The following is a 12,886-nucleotide window of genomic DNA, read 5'->3' as shown; positions in this document are numbered from 1 at the left end:
GGGCCTCCAGAAGGAGACCAAGCGTTCACACTGTAAACCTGATTCACACTTCCTTTACTCTCCCTGCTGAACAACTTTTTGGCACGTCATACATTTTGGGGAAAGATAGGAAAACGGAGCAGAAACGTTAGATTTCACGCTCATTCTGTCAAAAACCTGCGATTTTACTCATCTGTAAGTGAATTTAATGTAAACATTAGTTTTTAGGGCGAAATATTGAATTAATTAATTAAAAAATAAAGCAGCTGCATTACATCATAATTTAACGCATGTGTTGTACTTCATATTATCGGAAAAAGTTGCATGACATTTTGTAAAGTATTATTCGCCTACTTTTTTTTCAACTTTCCTATACTGTGATTGATTCATTATCATAAATCTACTGATTAACTGAATCGACTGATCCAAATATTTCTTTATTTCCCGAGAACTGGGCGCAATTTTCGGATCTTGAAAAAGTCAAATGAAAGCTCTCAACATTTAAATAAGACTTATCAAAAATGGAAAAATGCTGAACGGGCAAACACAATTTTTAAGGATCAAACTCGGTACTGAAATAAATCTACTTCTCATTTCAGAAATAATGATTATAGTTCTCAAGGAGCCGCCATATTTACGTTATTCGGTTTAATATACTTCACATGTCAGCAGAGTTCATATTCCTTAATATGTGTACTTTTGTTTTTTTTATTCGATTATCGGTTATTAATTGATGATTAGCTGCCTGCTTCCTTGCCTCGTTGTTGGTGTATTTTTGGTTAGTAATAATAATGATAATAATAACAATAATTCGTGAATAAAATGATTAGTGGCTCCAAAAACGCCCCCCGCCCCCCGCCAGGTGTGTGAGACCCCGTCCTGGGCGAATCGGCGCGCAATGAATCGCCGGAAAAAACCTTCAAGCGCTCCAAGTCGTTTATTGTTAACCGTCAGTGGATTTCGAAACATATACAGCAGCCAGCATTTCCGTATTAACTTACCAAAAAAATGAAGCTGAGCAAGAAAAAAATACCAAAGTAAAACGAAAAAAACAAAAGAAACATTTATATTACAAGTAAATCCCACCTTGTGTGTTAGCCAAATATACAGTTCCTACATTTTCTGTTCTTTCTTTTTTTTTTTTTTTCTTGAGATCTAATTTGAATACATTAGTTTACAATATCCATAAAAAAGAAGTTCGTACCTGATCTCCCACCCAGACCCCCCGGGTGGGCAGCAGCGTTCGATTCTACGTTTTTTTTTTTTTTTTTCGTTTTTTTTTTTCAGGTGAAAACGTCCTTTTTTTTTTTAAACCTGCACTCTGGCGCCTTGTCCGTGGAGGAAAGATTTCGCCCGTGGCCTTTATCCGCATCTCACGGCGCGAGAAGTGTCATTCATAGGCAATATTAGAAATAATAATTTTTCGTTTTTTTTTTTTAAACGAATCTTGCCAGCGGTCCTACCAGGTCCTGCCGTACAGCAGGTTGGACGTGACCATGCTGTTGGTGTAGTCGACCGCCGACGCGTCTATTTGGGCCATGCTGCTGATTTGGCTGTGGAGGGAGGGGGGGCTCGGGGACATGTCCTCCATCTCCTGCGCCTGGACCATGGCGTTCACCTGTGGATTCTGGTGCTGGTGGATGAGGGCGACGCCGGAGCCGTTCTGCTGCTGCTGCTGCTGCTGCTGCTGCTGGCTGGGCGTGGGGGTGCTGGAGCCGTTCTGGCACGGCTTCCCGTCCTTGACCAGAACCGGCACGGCCACGCGTCTCGGGGACTGCTGCTGCTGCTGCTGCTGTGGACAGAGGCCGTTGTTCTCCTGCTGCAGCTGCTGCGTGGCTTTGTCCTTGGCCTGGCGCTTCATTTTGTACCGGTGGTTCTGGAACCAGATCTTGACCTGGGTGGGCGTGAGGTGGATCATGCTGGCCAGGTGCTCCCGTTCGGGCGCCGAGAGGTATTTCTGCTGCTTGAACCTCCGCTCCAGTTCGTACACCTGAGCCTGGGAGAAGAGCACCCTGCGCTTCCGTCGGGGCGCCGCGTGCAGGGCTGGCATGGATTTGGTGGCGTCCGCCATGCCCGTCAGCGTCCCCATCCCGGTCATGTTCATACCTGTGGAAGGTCCCATGAATCTAGAAACTTAAAAATATACATACAGATACGCGCCAATTCAATAGGTGCACTGGGATGGACTGGGTAACTCCTGGACCCATGTAACTACACACACACACACACACACACACACACACACCAAACTACACAATAACAAAACTAATCAATTAAAATTGACCGTTTAGAGGTATATTATGGAAGAAGTGCATTGGGCCGATGTCCGTCGGCGTCTGCGCGCACGTGGAAAGGAACTTTGGCCACGTCGCGCAAGCTTTACGCACGAGCTGTCCACTTTGGAGAGGTGCGGGGTGAGCGGTGTAAAAAAGAAAAAAAAAACACGCGACTTACTTGTCGAGTATCTGGGGTCGGGGTTGGCGCCGTACCAGCCCGTGGCCGCCGCGCTGTTGCGCATAGTCTCTTGGTAGGACGGGAGGTCCCCCATGTTGCCGATGGCGCCGTTGCAGTATCCCCCCATGGCGCCGTGCGGGAACTGGGACACGCCGTGGGGCATGTGGTAGGTGGTGGCCACGGCGGCGTTGTGGCCCATGGAGTGCTGCTGCATGCCGGGCTGCGCCATCTGCGGCTGGCGGTACGCTCCCAGTGGAGAGGCGAGGTTCCCCGCGCTCTCCATGGCGCCGAACTTCTTGTAGGTCTCCTCGATCGGGCTGAGAATGTCGGTGACGGAGAACGGCGTCGTGTGCTTGGGGCTCAACGACATGGTTCGGCGCGCGGGCGGCGTCGGCGCTGCGGATCGGCCGCGTCGTCTCGCGGATGTCGACGTGGGCGAGTGTTCGTGGTGACGCCCGAGATCCGATTGATCGCCTTCGAGGAGGAGGCGAGCCCTGGACGCTCTTATCTCGGGTTTGTTGTAGCCAAGCGCTGGGTTTACGACAAACACCGGGGGCGGAGCAACGTCCCAAACGAGCAAACAATGATCGTTGACATTCGCGCGAGATAATTACGCAAAAAATGTAGTTAGTTTCACATTAAGGCGAGCGTCGATTCACTTTTCCCTGTTGGTGACGTTTTTTTCCTCTCGATCTGATTAGTTAAGATATTGAAATTCCAACATGTGTGTGTGTGTGTGTGTGTGTGTGTGTGTGTGTGTGTGTGTGTGTGTGTGTGTGTTTCACTGTCTACTCAACACAAGGTTTTCGCCAGAGGAAGCTGCTGCTCTCCCTCAATAAGGGAATTCCATACTTTGTCCGAAGTTGGAGAGCACTTTGACGAGACATAAGCGCCTCTGAGCATCGCGACGGGGACAATGAAGGTCCCTCTCTATTGTATGACCTAATTTATTCGTCTTAAGCATCATTTCGCTCCTCCGCCAGAGAGGGGCTCTTCCAAATTATCTCAAGGTAATAAAATCCAGAAAAAGAAGAAAAGGAGGAAGAAAAAAAAACCCAGAAAGATGGCAGCGGGAGAGCACCTTTAAAACGCCGCACCGCGCAGGGAGGCAGAAGGCAGAGCGCGAAGTACACATCCGATACAATAAACCAGCCAATCAGGGCGCATATTACATAGTGTATTAGTGGCGAGTGCGAAACGTTACGTGAAAGGTTCAGGTTGGAATTTACAAAAAAAAAGTCAAATTTTCATCAAACAGGTAAGGAATTGACATTGGACGACATTTAGTATTTTTTTTCTGGGCGATGAAACAAATCGATAGTTTTCCCCTGTTAGCTGCGTTGGTTGTGGGTGATCAGCGTCTGTTGTATTTTTTTTGTAAGTAACCGACTAGAATTCTCACCCGAATGCCCCCTTTCCCCCACGGAATTTACGCGCCAGCGCTTTTTATTCTGCGCCCTGTCCGAATTAACGGTAACACGTTTAAAGTCCACAACGAGACCTCGAGTGTCGGTTTTTGCCGTCAGACTGGACTCAGAAAAAAAGGAGATATTCAAAAAGTTGTGTTCGTGTGAGAGCAAAGCGTAAAGATGAAGGACGGTTTTGTCGTATGTATATATATATGTGTGTGTGTGTGTGTGTGTGTGTGTGTTTGTGTATATATAATTTGATCAATAATATTTTCCGAGATAAGCTAGAAAACTGCGAGAAGTCCTAAAACCGACAAACAGGCCAAGATTCAACATTCGTCATATTTTTGTCTATTATATCAGTAGTATAACTGTAGTACACAGTGCAGACACAGAAAGTGTTTGAATATCAGTTGAATTTGAACGAGAAATTTCTGCATGTTTGCTTTTTTGTATAATTTTTTGTATAGTTTTTTTTTTGTAAATACGACCGGGAAGATCTTCAAAAGTTCTGAGAGGAGAAGATCGTTTCTCCATCGTTTCTCTCGAGCTGGAGGTGACCCCCCACCCCTACCCCACCCCCCCCTTTTTGAAAAAATCCCATAATAACCCGGAGATCGGTCCCATTTTCTCCACGAAGACGCGCGCTCGCGAGCCCCGCGCTCCCGGTTCCGCGCCCGTTCTGGGCCGCGGTTCCCGCGCCGCGTCCATTAGGTAAATGAGCCCCGCCACTCAACCCCGCCGAATATTAAGGCGGGGAGCGCGACCGAGGGCCAGCAGAGACCCCGCTCGGCGGCGCGCCGCGCGCTCCGGGACCCGCCACCGAGTGCCGGAACCGAGTCGGAGGTAAAGTTGGTGTAAAGATCTCAGGTGAAGAGAGTGTTTATGGTGTCTGTGTGTGTGTGTGTGTTTTTTTTTAATCATATTGGCGACCAAATATCCTCTCAGGACATCGGGTCCCCCAGAATGCGGATTTACACCATGTAATAATTAAAATTATTTCCAAGAGTATGCTTGTTAGGCCGTATCTCTTTTGTTTTGTGCCTACTCTGGTTTAGTCCTGCACAGAGGGACTTTTATAGTTCTATGCAATCACAACAGCCAAGACCCAAGAAGGGTCCAAATCAACGGTGTGTGAATGGAAAGGAGGGGATTAAGGGATTTGTTTTATTAAAAAATGAACGTTTCCTTCGCCGCAGTGCTTGATGGCAATTTCAGATACTTTACTGCAGATGATAAATTAGTTTACTGTACGTGTTCTTTTCCCCAAAACCACTATAGTGGGAATGGACGCGCCGACAGTGTAATAACTGGAGATTTTCAGACTGTCCTGACCTCACTGTGGCTCTCAGACGGAGAGATATGTTCTCCACCACACGCCAGACTTCGCTTCAAGGCCAGAAGAGCGAACCTGTTGAATGCGCTTTGTTCGTCCTCAAGTGCGTTTTTTTTATTAGTCTCCACTGCGTAATTGCGCGCAGCTCAGGCGAGTAATTTTTTTTTACTACGCGCTTTCTGTCTTTTCTATTATAATTATTATTATTTCTTGATGTATTGTGGCGAACCTCAGTCTCGGGGAAAGGACCCGTCCGAAGGTTGAGAAGAACCGAAGAGTGGCCGAAACCGGAGCGCGACGCGGAGATTCTCCAGACCCCGCAGCTCGCCTCATCGCGTCCTCTGGGCCGCCCGATCGTGGACGCCTGCCCGTAATTCTCCTCGTTAGAGACGCGCTCCCCCGGAACGCTCGGGTCCTGATGGGAGGACCTTGTTTTAGGGGTAACTCTCCAGCGCGTCGACGCACCCTTTGTTTCGCCCCAAAGGTCATTCGGAGAGGAGCAAGTATCCGGCAGGCCTCTCGAAGACCCCCATTCTTCAGCCGGAGATTTCATTCAGCCAAAATTAATGAAGCTCGATTGGACGTAATGACGCTAATAGATTTGCAGAGGAGCGCGCAGGAGACACGGGCCACGGAGCCGCTGCTAACGAAGTAGATTTTTTTTTCACAATTTCTTCACCAGTGTGAGTCGATTGACATCGACTGCACTTTTTATGACTCTAAATACCCGATTAGAATTCCTGATTCCCGATGCCCCACTTGCACCGAGCGACTGTTGCCAGAATATGCCAGAAAGTTTGGCAGTATTTTATTAAATAATCATACCCCTCCACGTTGCCTGCTTCAGCAAACTCGCCAATGTTAATAAAGTTCAGGCTGAATCGCATGGGGACTAAAACATCAAAAATGACGATACACATGTAATTTATCCATTTTAAAAAGCTCATTGTGACTTTTAACATTTAACTGTCCTCCAACTGAAAATGTAGTTTTTTTACACGCTGGTGCTGCAAACTTGCTGCAAAAGTGCAGAACCATCTACGGCACCCTTACTGAACAACCATCCAGAAGCAGGGATCCCCTAAACAACATTTTCAAACCCTGTAAGCCTGTTTGCATCTTTATGAACTCTAGGTGGGGTCAAGAGGGTCATGGGACTATGACTTCCAACAATACCTTGCATTTGGAAACTAAAATGCTAAAATCAAATATGCTCCATATAAATTACCATTGTTTTTCTTTTTCTTCATGATAACGCTTGATAATTATGTTATTTGAAGTGACTGACATGTCTTAGAACATAGAAAGGGAATTCATGTTGTGGAAATGAACTGTGCAATACCATGTAAATAATTATATATGTTGAAATGTAATATAAAATCACATTAAATTGTCATATGTTTTTTTTTTACTAGAGGTAATTATTGTGGCAATGCAGTAATGTACTTAAAGCAAGACAGAAAAAAAGAAACAGACAGATAACATTGTCACCATCCCAACAAATCTGCAAATCTGATTTAACTGCAGCTCTTTTTCTTTTTTTTTCCTTCCCAGTTGTGCTGGGTGTCTACCCAGAGATGGGCTGTGTTGTTCCAGACAGTCTGAAAAAGTCATCTTCAGTAATTTGGTCATCGTTTGCACATTGTGGACATTCATAAACGTCTAATCATCAGAAATTGGTAACAAGTACGATTCAAGTTGATTTTAATTTTAAGAAACTGCAGCAAACGATGTGTTAATGCAAGTTAAAGTTAATGAGGGCTGTTTGACTGAATTAATTTTTAATTAATTTAATTTTCATTTCATGAAAAATAATAACTTTTGAAATGTGTTTCTGTTATGTTTTAATGTAAATGATCCCTTTGTGGTGAGTAATTTAGCTGAAGATCTGTTTGGTGTTATGGTCGTTCATTTGTTTTATGTTTGAATAAGAATAAGACAAAAAATTGTCAAGCATTGGTTTGTTTTAATGCACGATTTATGAGTCAATGTTAGATAGTACATCACATGCAGCAATTATGGCAAATGTGTGTTTTATAAGTGATTAATTAATTGTTACAATTATTTTTAGAATTTCCAGAATGATGTTCAATGTTCAATGAAAAAAATTCAATCACCGAATGTTTCTGATAGAAAGCATCATTTCTATACAAAATCAGACTGTGCATTATGCAAAACCATTACCATGATTATGCTATGATTATGATAATTAGCCACCATATGTTGGATCTAAACAAGGACAGGATCACTTGAAGCCTAGAGGACGAGTGGATTTATAAATTCTGCCTGTTGTCATCAGTGAAGCACCTATAACAAATGCATGACAATTACCGAGGCTGTACCATTAACAGATGAAACCTATCAATATGAATATAGCAGATCATGCCATTTTTTAAAATCCTGATTCAGTAAAAAACATTTTTAATTCCGTCCAATCAAAACTGGCAATCATGACCGGACATGGTGAGAAGATGCTGTGGTCATGAGGTTGCCTCAAGAATTAAAATTTTATCTTATTTGTCTCTGACATTAGTAACCCCAATGCACCCCATCACCCTTAGCATTATTGTATAATGCAATGTTACATGATACAAAGGGAAGTGGAGGTGTTACCGCCTACAACAATAGGTGAGTAACACAATGCCCCCCAAAACCATTTGTTTCTAAAGAACAAAACATTTTTGCTTAAAAACAAAATATGTATATACACTGTAGTTTATTTTTTACTAATTTGGCCTTTAGCAAGATGTATTTTCACTACAATGCAACTTGATTAATGAACATGAAAAGATCAGAGGAAAATTGAACACAAAAAAAGTTGTTTGTGGCACAAAATTGAAGCAACATACCAGAAATTAGAATGCACAAGTGTGTGCACTGGTGGTATGTTGGTGAGCATCGCTGCATTTGATGCAACTTGATTAATTAAAGCAGTTGACCTGGCTTCGATTCCTGACCAATGCAATCCAACTTGGATTTGGGCAGTGGTGGCCTAGTGGTTAATGAAACGGGCCCGTTATCAGAAGTTGCCACCGAGCAAAGCACCGTCCCCCACACACTGCTCCCCGGGCACCTGTCATGGCTGCCCACTGCTCACCAAGGGTGATGGGTTAAAAGCAGAGGACACATTTCATTGTGTCAGCAAATATTGTTATGTGGACAATATTTGTACAGTTTAACACAGATTATAATATGTTGCTATAGCATAATGCTGTAGCATCTCATGCTATAATCTGCTATAATCAACCTTCCGATAATGGGCTTGTTTCCTTAGCTGTGTATCTAACTGATCTGGTATTAGTTAATAATGACATCACAACAAGCTTGACATAAATGATTTATGTATAAACTAGAACTACACAATTATAGATTATTATTTAGATTTTGTGTCCGCTCCATTTTGCATATCTCCAGCTGAAATAGAAGAGCTGAGAATGAGGCACCAACAGTATATTACTATGTTAAATGAAAAAGTGAGCTTTCATTTAAGTGTGGCCATGTCATCAAATAATCCTGGTCAGGGCTTGGCAGTGCTGTGGAGTCAGAATCGTTTCCATGGGATGTTCTCTGTGTGATTCTACATTAGTTGGTGAGACCCGCAGGCCAAAAACATCAGAAGAAGGTTAAGGTGCTGCCCTTACAGCATTTTCAGGTCATTTAAGCTCCTCCTTGAGGGTGATTTCCAGGGAACTAAATCTCATGACCCTCTCTATGCACTGTACTTCAGACAAAAAAGTTTTTATCAGAAAATCTGAAAAAAGGTCCAATTGAGCAAAATAATAATGATTGTGAACAATAACTAATTTGATCTAAATGCTTAACTCAAACAATTACTTATAATTAATTGTTATGTCAAGCTTGCCAGTCCTAGCTCCAGTATTGGTTCTCAGGAGTGGGTGCAGTTTGGTCCTAAGACAAAGGTGGACAAATCTCAAGGATATGCTCAGAAACCTGTCCAGGACTGACTAAGAATATACTCCATAGGATATGAAGTTTAGGGACAACCACGCAGAGAGGAACCTTCTGTCCATCTATCATCATTTTTATGGTTTCCTTTGGCTTTCACCATGATTGCTGATAAATTATTGTGACTCGGCTCGGTGCCGTGGTGGCCTATCGGGTAAGGAAGTGGACTCAAAATCAAAGGGTTGTGGGTTCAAATCCTGAAATGTCAAGGTGCCACTGAGGTCCCCTTGAACAAGGTACCATCCCCACACACTGCTCCCTGGGTGCTTTATATGGCTGCCCACTGCTCACTATGGGTCATGGGTTAAATGCAGAAGACACATTTCATTGTGTGAACCATGTGCTGTGCATTGTAAAGACAATCTCTTCACTTAAACTTATGAGTATGTATATGATGAAGTGACATTTTGTTATGTTATAGCCTTATTCCAAAAGGGATTAACTAAATTTTTCCCTTCAGAATTCTGCACAAAACATCCCATACACACAACATCATGTGATAAAAGATAACCTGAGGTTTTGGACTTTGTTTATGCACCTTTGGCACCTCCAATTTTTTGAATATGATGCCACAAGCTTGGCAGACCTATACTTGGCCAGTTTGGCCCAATCCTCTCTGCAGCACCTCTCTCCCATTGGTGGGAAGCATCGGTGCACAGTCATTTTAAGATCTCTCCAGAGACATTCAATCGTATTCAAGTCTGGGCTCTGGCTGCACCACTCAAGGACATTCACAGAGTTGTTCTGAAGCCACTCCTTTGATAGCTTGGCTGTGAACTTGGGGTCGTTGTCCTGCTGAAAGATGAACCGTGGCCCCGTTCTGAGTTTGAGAGCACTCTGGAGCAGGTATATTGCTGCAGTCATTTTTTCCTCTATCCTGACTATAAGGGAAATAGTATGCTTCACTGTAGATGGTATTGACCTGGTGATAAGCGGTGCCTGGTTTCCTCCAATCGTGATGCCTGGCATTCACACAAAACAGTTCAATCTCTGTCTCATCAGAACAGAGACTTTAGTTTCTCATTTCGGATACATTTTTGACAAATTCCAGGCGGGTTGACATGTGGAGTGGCATCCGTGTGGCCACTCTACCATACAGGCCTGATAGGAGGATTGATGCAGAGATGGTTGTTCTGCTAGAAGGCTCTCCTCTGTCCACACAGGACCTCTGGAGCTCTTACAGAGTGACCATCAGGTTCTGGGTCACCACCCTGACTAAGGTCCTTCTCCCCTGATCTCTCAGTTCAGGTGGCCAGCCAGCTCCAGGAAGTGTCCACACCAACATTATCAGTAGTGCACACCAATACAGAGTGCGTAAAAGCGGCAGCACTGACCAGCTCTGCACATGCTAGAAGAGTCTCTGTGGGGCTTTGTGTGATGTTTCCAGCTGCAATGTACTGTTCCTCTGCCTGGGCATTTTTAAGAAATGTTATAACATTTGAGTAACTTTAAGCGGAATAAGGGGCTCTGGAAAGTGAGTGAGTGAGGACCATTCTCGGTTCCTGTCCTATTTCCTCTTCCTGTTCTATCATTTTCACTCACTCTCTCTCACATTCCAGAACCACCTCTTGGGACACTGGGTGCAGGGTGGGAACTCACACTGGGTGACACACACACACACACACACACACACACACACAAGCCTTGAAGCTCTGTTTTAATAAGATTTTAATATATTTCAATTGTTTACACAACTTGCAGTTGTGTAAACAATAATTATATATACTCTATAATAAACATTTGGACTTGAATAGCAGGTAAAAACATCCATCAGGAACTGCCTCCAGAAGAGGGGTACTGCGGCTCCGTGATTCAGACTCGAGTTTCGTATTGTCTGTTGTAGTCCTTATTACCCTGATGTTTTGTATGTATAAAAGTTTGCCTTCTGTGCCACGTCCTCCTCTGGTCCTTTACCTGTATGTCTTGTTTTGGTGTGTGCTCGTGTTCTGTGGAATAAACCCCCATTTGTGGCATGCCGTGCAAATGTGTCCATCATTCAACCACATCACTGTGACAACAATATTTAAATTTATAGCATATATCAGACGCCCCTATCCAGAGTGACTTATAATCAGTAGTTACAGGGACAGGCCCCCTGGAGACACTCAGGGTTAAGTGTCTCGCTAAGGAACACAATGGTAGTAAGAGGGGTTTGAACCTGTGATTTTGTGGTCTTCTGGTCAATAAGCGAGTGTGTTACCAACTAGGCTACTACCACCATTGGACAACACTTTACTTGAGTGGTGAACCAAAATGTAAAAAAAAAATAGCTATCAACAGTAACCAGTGTCACAGCCATTAGGCATAGCAAGGCAGGTGATCTGAGATGATGACAATTAAGAAGGACGCATTCGCACGACGTCAAGAGACAGGGGTTTAATCTGTGATGAACAGGACAGGGGAGACATACGGTAACAGGTGAACAGGTAACATGTAACAATGACCCAAGGGTGAACAAACACATACAGGGCAGCTTTATACGATCAGAAACAGGTGAACACGATTGAGGAGACATTAGGAAACAATACACAGGACTAACGTGAAACTCTGGTCCGGATCCCGGACCGGAGTAACCCCTTCCGGACCGGATCCTGACAGTACCCTCTCTCCTAGGCATGACACCCGGCATGCCAGCCAAAGCAGTCCAAGAAAGAGGGAAGGAAGTCCATACACTGAGTCTTTTTGAACATGAGTGGATGATGAGGAGAGATTAGATGAGATGAATGGCTGAAATGAATGGAAAATGACTGATGACTGATCCAGGATTCACGATGGAGGAGCGGTGGTAGTCCTGCTCAGACGTCTTCAGGCCAGTGTGGTACCGGCACCTTGTCCACCATCCGCAGACGCCCGCCATTCAATCTCGAGTTTACCCCGCTGAATGGCCGCTTCTCACCTTCAACACCACCAGACATGGGACTGTGGGGCAGGGTCCTCGACCGTCCGGAAAACTCATCGGGACCCAACTTTGGCCAGGGACAAGGGGGCTGGCGGTGTCCTCCCGGCGAGTCGCTCCTTGGATCTCAGCGGGGCTGCGTCGGATGCATCCAAATGCGGTCGGGTCATTCTGTCACGGCCGTTTGGCATGGCGATGCAGGTGATCTGATATGAGGACAAGACTTGACGATGAAGAAGGACGCATTTGCAGGAGGTCACGGGACAAGGGTTTAATCTGTGATGAACAGGACAGGGGAAACATCCGGTGAACAGGTAATTTTTCACTAGGAAAACTAATTTACTGAATATCCAAAACCCACTTTACTTTTACACTGGATCACCTCACCAAGTACAATTTTCAGTTGGCAGTTTTCCCTTATTACATAGGTTCTGTGTTCTCAGTTCAGATTTCCTAAGCCTCTGGCATAGCATGTTACTTGTACATAGACCAAGCTTCACTTTTTATATGGCTGGGCAGAATGTTAAGGAGAACAGGCTCAGTAGCTGGCATGAAGTTCCAGACCACCCTTCATCCGCCGGCTCTCCAGCAGCATCATGGACCCCGGCACTTTACACATTTACACACCTTCACCCTACCTGTTACACATATTTTATGTTTAAAATACAAAATGGTACTATTTATAAATATGTTTGCAATGTTTGCATATTCTACTTTAATACTTGCAATATTTGCAATATTGAGGTCTATGGCAGTCGCAACAGCATTTCACTGCATATCATACCATGTATGACTGTGTACGTGACAATTAAAATTTGTTCACCTATCCCAGGGCTTGTTTTTCCT

At 44.4% G+C, this 12,886-nt stretch overlaps 1 protein-coding gene across 1 annotated transcript; it reads right to left on the bottom strand.

The window, feature by feature from the left end:
• Positions 1–1,438: 1,438 nt before the first annotated feature.
• nkx2.4a (NK2 homeobox 4a) lies at positions 1,439–2,885 on the bottom strand. Its single transcript, XM_028986937.1, has 2 exons — positions 2,434–2,885; positions 1,439–2,112 (listed from the first exon to the last, which is right to left on the bottom strand). The coding sequence occupies exons 1-2, from the start codon at positions 2,801–2,803 to the stop codon at positions 1,439–1,441; spliced, it is 1,044 nt and encodes a 347-aa protein (XP_028842770.1). The 5' UTR covers positions 2,804–2,885.
• Between the last annotated feature and the right edge of the window lie 10,001 nt (positions 2,886–12,886).

Source organism: Denticeps clupeoides, chromosome 1 (assembly GCF_900700375.1).
Source record: "Denticeps clupeoides chromosome 1, fDenClu1.1, whole genome shotgun sequence".
Classification (NCBI taxonomy): domain Eukaryota; kingdom Metazoa; phylum Chordata; class Actinopteri; order Clupeiformes; family Denticipitidae; genus Denticeps; species Denticeps clupeoides.
This window is presented reverse-complemented; position numbering and strand designations above follow the sequence as displayed.

Bases quoted from the DNA above. Each gene is read 5' to 3' on its own strand.
- nkx2.4a (XM_028986937.1), bottom strand. From the start codon at position 2,803: ATGTCGTTGAGCCCCAAGCACACGACGCCGTTCTCCGTCACCGACATT. The intron at 2,113-2,433 runs GTAAGTCGCGTG...TATATTTTTAAG, and splicing joins CGACCCCAGATACTCGACAA to TTTCTAGATTCATGGGACCT.